At 52.6% G+C, this 7,199-nt stretch overlaps 5 protein-coding genes; 2 read left to right on the forward strand and 3 right to left on the reverse strand.

Moving 5' to 3' along the window:
* Positions 1-259: 259 nt before the first annotated feature.
* CHC_T00000877001 (hypothetical protein) lies at positions 260-877 on the forward strand. The gene has a single exon (XM_005711070.1). It carries the CDS (start codon positions 260-262, stop codon positions 875-877), a length of 618 nt encoding a protein of 205 aa, XP_005711127.1.
* Positions 878-987: 110 nt separating this feature from the next.
* Positions 988-1,371, reverse strand: CHC_T00000878001 (hypothetical protein). Its single transcript, XM_005711071.1, has one exon. It carries the CDS (start codon positions 1,369-1,371, stop codon positions 988-990), a length of 384 nt encoding a protein of 127 aa, XP_005711128.1.
* A 10-nt stretch (positions 1,372-1,381) lies between these two features.
* CHC_T00000879001 (hypothetical protein) lies at positions 1,382-1,492 on the forward strand. Its single transcript, XM_005711072.1, has one exon. It carries the CDS (start codon positions 1,382-1,384, stop codon positions 1,490-1,492), a length of 111 nt encoding a protein of 36 aa, XP_005711129.1.
* Positions 1,493-1,497: 5 nt separating this feature from the next.
* Positions 1,498-2,160, reverse strand: CHC_T00000880001 (hypothetical protein). Its single transcript, XM_005711073.1, has one exon. It carries the CDS (start codon positions 2,158-2,160, stop codon positions 1,498-1,500), a length of 663 nt encoding a protein of 220 aa, XP_005711130.1.
* Positions 2,161-2,184: 24 nt separating this feature from the next.
* Positions 2,185-4,014, reverse strand: CHC_T00000881001 (hypothetical protein). XM_005711074.1 is given in 2 exon segments: positions 2,185-2,892; positions 2,893-4,014. The coding sequence occupies 1 exon segment, from the start codon at positions 4,012-4,014 to the stop codon at positions 2,893-2,895; it is 1,122 nt and encodes a 373-aa protein (XP_005711131.1). The 3' UTR covers positions 2,185-2,892.
* Positions 4,015-7,199: the final 3,185 nt, after the last annotated feature.

Consider the following 7,199-nt stretch of genomic DNA (forward strand, 5'->3'; position numbering starts at 1 on the left):
CACCGCACCACCAACCGCCGCCGCCGCACCCCGCTAACAACGACCACCACCACCACCCCCACCCCCACCCCCACCACCCGCGCACCTCGGCCGCCGAGATCAAGAACAAGTTCCGCCACGAGCTCAAGCTCGTCATACCGCAATCCTCCTCCCTCAGCCTGCAGCCGCTGTCGCATCGCAGCGGGCCTCCGAGCGGAGTCATGTCGGGCCTTCCCTCCGCGGGCGCGGGGGGGCATGTGTTGAGCCCGGCCACCTCCAGATGGCTGCCGTCGTGGAACCCGTCGTCGGGTGCCCTCACTTCCATCAACACCCCAAACCCAAACACCCTCGCCCCCATGGCAAGCGGCAGGGCCACCCCCGGCCCGGGAGTTGCTTCAGAAGGCCTCATGTACTTGGGCACCCCGAACAACAGCGAGTTTCCATCCGACCCTCTCGCAACTCCAAAGGGCATCACCGGCTTACCCATGGCCCTCACGTCCTCGTCGTATCAGCCGTTGCCGAGCCCACCCAACGCCGGCATCCTTCCCTTTTCCAGAGCCCTCCCCGCCCCTACCCCGACTCCCACCAGTGCTGGTCAACATTTGGCCCTCGGCCTATTGCCTGGGGGGCCAGGCTATCCCCTCGGTGGTACTACTACTGCCGTTCTCGGCAAGCGGCTGTCCCCCGACCGCATCGAGCCGATGGAACCCGTACAAGGCCCACCATCTGCTCGGCAACGACTTGGAGAAAGCTTTTGACGAGCATGAACAAACGCAATCCTCACGATATATTTTCAACGACCATTTTGTATTTGTCTTCAGGCTTGTATATAGAAGTGGCACACCCCCCGGCTTGCAGGCATTCCTTGTACTACCTACCTACCTACCTCCCTTGCTAAAACGTGCAAATTTGAAAAGAAGGATGTGCCACATCAGGGGGACAACCCTCTCGCTCGTTTTCCGAAAACGTCAAGTAAAAAGCTTTTAGCATGTTCAATGATGGAAAAAGTTATGGCCCGAAATAGCCTAGCCCGGCGCTCAGCGGGGACAGCAGAGGCTGAATTTTTGCTTCCATCGACGCCGCACGCGGGCACACTTGCCTGTTCGTCCGCCCGTCAAAGTCTGTTTCCAGGCCACCCTCAAACGGATCAAGACTGCCTTCGTCATCGCTGTCGCCCCGTGCGTAGACGCTGCCCTCCCGCAGCTGGCGGGCTCTCGAAATGATCACGGGGATGCTTGCGAGCGCCGCGGCCAGGCCAACTGCCAAGATGGAGGAAGTTACCAGCGCGGTGCGTCCGTCCAGACCGAGGAAGTTTGCCGCCAGGGCCGCGACGCCTAGGCAGAGCGCCGCGACAAAGGTGCACGTTTTGGGGGCGCTTAGCCAGCCCGACATCTTCCCAAGCATGAGTTTCGCGTGCCTTGGGAAACATGGCATAGCACACCACATTCGCAATGACCGCAGAAGAAAGGATGCATTTCATAGACGTGTCAGATGTTTTCCCGTGTCACTGTAGCGCCTCTATGGGTTGCGTTCTCTACTGCACTTTTGCACGAGAAAGGAAGCGCTCCTGTTTGCATTCTCATCCCGACTTACGTACCTCGGCGGACACGGGGAGAGTTCTAGTAGCAGGACAAAGGACGACATGATCGCGTAAAAGCATAAGGCAAAGGATAGTGCAGATGCAATGACAAAGGTATATCTCGCCACATAATGGCCACCATCTGGCTTGAGCCCGCCTCTCCCTCCCACGACTTCCTGAATCTGCAGGCTCACTGTGAGAACAAGTGCGCTTCCCATGAGCGTGGCCTCCAGCGCTGACCCGATCGCGAGTTTCAATTCCGCGCTACTCAATCGAGACAGAGAATTTTTACAGCCAACGGATAGGATGAAGGCCCATTTCAGCCTTTGCCACATAGAAGCCCGTGGCTGCACTGGTAGAATTGAAGACTGGTTCTCCACTTTAAATTGCCCGTGCTGGGGGACAGGGGCAGCCACGCTGAAGATGTAATCATGGTCAACGTTTTTCTCTCCGGGGGGTATCAAAGCATGATCATGTGTTTTCGTCGTCGTCGTCGGTGTGCTCAAAAATGCCCGAGGGCTATCAGGGCCAGTGCGGGCAGTTTCTTTCTTGGTTTTATCTTTCCATGCTATGCACTTATCACACATAAATATCCCCACCATCGAAGGAAGATATGACGAAGAAAATGGTGAAGAGAAGGGCCGCAGCTTTACATGGGAGAATGAGCAATGGTACTATGTGGAGAGATATTCCATTGTCAGTTGCTCCTGGATTTGGGAATACGCAAATCGCGGTAAGGTTTTGAATCTTTTGTCAAACACTGCGCGTGCCGTCATCCTGCACAATTTTTCGGTTGTCGTTTTTCTTTTTAAACCACGCCTGCTTCGTCACTCGAAGAACAGTTCTCACAAGTGGAGAAAAGTAATCTTCTTCAAGCTTTGCATTCTCAAATTTTCCAGGGAATTCAGCTTTGATAAATAAACGTGGTTGGTAAATATAGTGTGTTGGCTGACGAATAAACGCGAAGAGTTGCCCTCTTCTCGAAAATACTCTAGGCTCCCTCTAGAGTACAAGAGAATGTGGCTCTAGCAGAAAGATTCGTGCTTGATACTTCTTCTGTTGTAGAATCGAACCGGAAAAAAGCAAGTTTCAAGCGATGAAGCAATAATTTCAGCGTTACAGGTGACCTCGTTCATATTTAAACCCTACAAGAAGCTGTTTCACAAAAATTTCCGGAGATACGTGTAGCATTTTCACAAGAATGGAATTTTTGTGTTCCTCCTTTTCACCAAGTGCTTCAGAGCAGGTGAGATCATTTGCAGCATCCTCAAACTCCCTGACCGGGTCTTAGAAGTGAGGGTGAGCAAAAACGCCGGAAACTCAAATGCAATGGATCAGAATTGAAACACTTGTCCGTCAAAGGACAAACGAAAGTCGATTCCTTCTTTATCCAGCTCAGCAAGTTCTCGGTTGACATCGTCATGTAAGCCGAGGGAGCAAGTCATACCTACGGCGACGGCCTTCTTCGGTCTCAAGCGGCGCACCATGTCTATTGAGGCTTGATAGTCAAAATGTGATCTATTGAGGGTAGACTTGGTGAGCATGTCAACGACGAGCAGGTCTATATCCTTTACCTCGGTGATGAAGCTATCCGAATCATCAGGCAAGTCGTTAAGGTCGCTCATATATAAAATAACCACCTCGTCCGCATCGGGAGCTTCCCGCATCTTAATCAAGAAACCCATACAGACATAAGTACCCCCATGCCACATCGGAAATGGTGTAAATGTTACGTCAACGTCTTCAACCGGTCGAAAAGGGACGAAATATTCAGACACCGGATATGGATTCCATTTCAAGGTGGCCACTCGCCTCGGAATGTCTTTCTTCTTTTCCCCATCACAACACTGATCTCCCGATTCCGTCGACGTTTCCGAGGCAATGCGCTGGTCCTCCGGGACCAAATACGGAAAGACAGTCTGACACACGCGCATGGTTTCCTCATTCAAAAAGATTTGCATGGGATTTGGGGGTATCCACTGCGTTTCGCCGTTGGGAAGTTCCTTTTTCGTGGAGCCATGCTGAATATCTCGCGAGTCATCAAGGCCCAGAATAGCATCTGCGTGGCCATGCGTGAGGACGACGGCGTCGACGTTCCGGACGCCGTTCTTAGGAAAGTGGGTAATGGCGGCGTCGCGCGTGGTCTTCCCGCAGTCGATGAGGATGTTCTTCCCGCCCAGGCGGACCAGGGCGGACACGTTGCCGCGCCTGTTCGGGCCCGAGGGGTTGTTGACGGCGTCGTGGCAGGTCTTGCACGCGTCGCCGGGCTTCGGGCGCATGACGCATGAAATTCGGGGAATGGCAGTGGACACGCCGGAGCCGATGACGATGAACTGCGGCCCGGCGGGCGGAGTGGCCGCGGCGGAGGAGGCGATCATGCGCGAAAACCAGCTGCTCATCATGGTGAGGGGCGGGACGAAGCAGCGGGTGTGCGATGGCGGTGGCGTCGCTAGCATAGATGGCGGGGCGACTGATGGGACTGGCGACTGTTGGGACTGGCGACTGATGGGACTGGCGACTGATGGGACAGTCGCCGTGGTTTGGTATGGAGACGGCAATGGATGCTAGCTCTGTCGGCGTTAATAAACGGTAGCCTAGCACATTAGGGTGTGTCTTAACAGGCGCTTGTTTGCCCGTGTTTGCCCGTGTTTGCCCGTTATTAACGGTGACGCGCTGTCCACCACAGCCACGGCCCTGGGGGCCGTTCCTAACAAAGAGTTCGCCGATCCAGCACCCGAGCACCCTGAAACTTAGCATGAATGTATTGGTTGAAAAAATTATTGGAAATGCTTTACTCCCGTTCAACCAATCCATTCATGCCAAATGTCCGGGTGCTCGGGTGCTGGCACCGCGAACTCCTACAGTAAATGACCAGTGCTAGATATCAGGGGAGCAGGCCGTCGGCTGGCCACTCATTGTTGGCACATAGTGTACGATTCGCTGTTTTTTTGTGTCTGCGAAACCAACGATGGTGCCCTTTTCGCGGTCTACAGTAGTGCAAGCAATGCTCTCCACACCCCGGGCACTGTCAGAGCCCGTCCCAACAGAGCATATCACAGAGAAACATGACGACTGCCCACGAGGGTGCCGCCGGTGATTGTTGGATCTTTTTATTAAGAGCTAATGCTGCGTTTAGTGGGGCGATCGTGGTCTTTTTTGTGGCAAAAAGGGGGTGAAATGGCTTTTCTTGTAGTGTTGAGACCACGATCGCCCCACACGATCGCCCCACTAAACGCAAAATCTCCCTTTTACTAATGATGACCTGCGGCGCAGTGTATTAGCAGATCGAGAGGCGTGCATTTCATTGGCTTTTGCTTTCTTTGCTAGTGCCACGCCATCACACGGACGAATTCAATGCAGTTCGCAAAGAACATCCTCCCCACCACAGTTATCACTCCATCAACTCTTATCCTGGAAAGACGGTCGGCCTGCAAGGCCTCGCCGCACCACCGTGAGTGACACTACAACGCACATTGTTGCCTCAGTTTGAACAATTGACCGCATCTGGCGCGCCAGCCATGCAAACCTTTGCTGCTGCCATCACTCGCAGCACGGTCACCGCTCCTCCGGCAGCATTTATGGTCACCTCCTCATGATCTGCAACAGCAATGGTCAAGTTGCTGTGTTCAGGTACACCTGAGCCCGGGATGTTTACCATCCAACGCGTTTGTGACAGTACTAACTTGTTGTATTAGTCGGTTTGATATTGTTGGAGTGCAGATATCGTCGATGTCGAAATATATAATAGGCCATATCAAGATGGAGTTGCCCACTCGTCTGCAGAGAGAAAAGCCTCTAGGAGGCTATCGTCCGCCTTTCTTGCCCAATGCCCAACGCCTCAAATACCATAGAGAGAATAGCATGCGGTGCAATGGCATGCTTTGAGATGATATATGGTGCCGACTCATGCTTTTAGAAATGCAATTTTTCAAAGAGTCTACGTTACATTGGAAGCGATCGTTGGCATGAAATTACAGCGCGTCCTCTCTTTGTCATGCAGGACACTGGGACCCAGTACCCCTTGGAAGTCACCTACGTCGCTGCTGTAGACATTGGAAGCGATCGTTGGCATGAAATTATAGCGCGTCCTCTCTTTGTGATGCAGGACACTGGGACTCAATACTGTACCCCTTTGAAGTCATCTACGTCGCTGCTGTAGATGAGAACCATGAGAACGATTGCTTCCGGTGGACCGTAGACTCCTTGTAAGAAATGCGGCAGCAGGGTATAAATGTGGTCCAGCAATGCGTGGTCCAGCAATGCGTGATATGCGACAGATTGAAGACAGAACAGACAATGGGTCCATCCAGAAATTGCCAGATTACCACTTTACCACTTTTTTGGCCAATCATCGCTCAGAAAATCTGGCGGACAGCCGCCACTTTCGATGAAGTGATGCCGCTCTCGTGGGGTGCGTCACCTCGCCAAATCCCCTGACAAATGTTTTCGCGCGAATATATGTCTACGGTACATCCTGGAATTGCAAATTCCCTTGCACTTCCTTTCGTCATCGTTCCCTGTCCTACTCCCCTCCAACTCAACCTTGCTCACAACTTCCCGCCCCTCTTCCCCTTTTCAATGGCTACAGCCGATCCGATGAGAAGTCCTGTTCCCTAGCTCGAAGACATCTTTGTGCGGGGCAATAGCCGCGTACAGGACCTCACTCGCTTTTTATCACACCCAGAAAATGAGGCCTGCTCATAATCGTTCGCGCAAAAATCGTTGGTATCTGCGAGGTGTCCTGCTAAGACCAGTCAACACACAAATGACGACACCGTAGAATCAAATTTTGTCATGAGGCAAAGACGACGATTTCCGGTCGTCAAGAAACATGGAAACCAGTAGTGAACGTGTGCAGCGCAGTAGTCCGATTTCAAGAGCACTACGATTAACGGACTTAAAAGTTGCCTAATTCCCCTACCGCGAATATCCGACGGACGCCGAAAGGTCGCGATCGGGCGGCCCAGCGATGAACACAATTGAGCGCGACTGTTGGGTAGAAAGTTCTGAAAAGGGCGAGAAGGGATGATTTAATATAAAGGCAGCGCTCTCCCCAGGCATGGCTGGGGCAGAGCGAACTCGCCACCGACTTGCGTTTTCTGAAAAGGCCAGGAGCCCCTCCGGCCTACCTTATCCTTCCCCGAGAGTTCTAGCGTTCCTTTTTTGCAGTGTCCCTAGAGACCGACGCGCACAATTCGCCACACGTGGCCGTTACTGTGTGATGGTGGGTTTCGGGTCGCGAGTATTACACAGCTGGCGCCATAATCATCGCTTTGGCGATTTGGCGAAGTGGCGGGGCTTGTTTCTAAAAGACAGCCAGAATTTGGCGAATTGGCGAAATGGTAATTTCTGGATGGACCCAATACAGTACCAAATGTATCCATCCACGGAATGCACTCCCCAATATTCAAATGCATCCACACAAGAAATGCAACTCCCCCCCACATCGATCCCCATAGCAACAAATAATCTTGCAACCAAAATAGTCTAGCGATATAACACTCATCACTACGCCGAGGTCGGCACAAAAAAGAACAGGCGACGAAAAGAGACACGACACCACCAGATACGAACCGATCCAATAAAAGTCTTTGAGTGACATCAAACCAATTTCTGGTGCCCCTGACAACTGCAGAGTCAC

The sequence above is a fragment of the Chondrus crispus genome, genomic scaffold (genome assembly GCF_000350225.1).
Source record: "Chondrus crispus Stackhouse genomic scaffold, scaffold_677, whole genome shotgun sequence".
Classification (NCBI taxonomy): domain Eukaryota; phylum Rhodophyta; class Florideophyceae; order Gigartinales; family Gigartinaceae; genus Chondrus; species Chondrus crispus.

Bases quoted from the DNA above. Each gene is read 5' to 3' on its own strand.
- CHC_T00000877001 (XM_005711070.1), top strand. From the start codon at position 260: ATGGCTGCCGTCGTGGAACCCGTCGTCGGGTGCCCTCACTTCCATCAA.
- CHC_T00000878001 (XM_005711071.1), bottom strand. From the start codon at position 1,371: ATGTCGGGCTGGCTAAGCGCCCCCAAAACGTGCACCTTTGTCGCGGCG.
- CHC_T00000879001 (XM_005711072.1), top strand. From the start codon at position 1,382: ATGAGTTTCGCGTGCCTTGGGAAACATGGCATAGCACACCACATTCGC.
- CHC_T00000880001 (XM_005711073.1), bottom strand. From the start codon at position 2,160: ATGGTGGGGATATTTATGTGTGATAAGTGCATAGCATGGAAAGATAAA.
- CHC_T00000881001 (XM_005711074.1), bottom strand. From the start codon at position 4,014: ATGCTAGCGACGCCACCGCCATCGCACACCCGCTGCTTCGTCCCGCCC.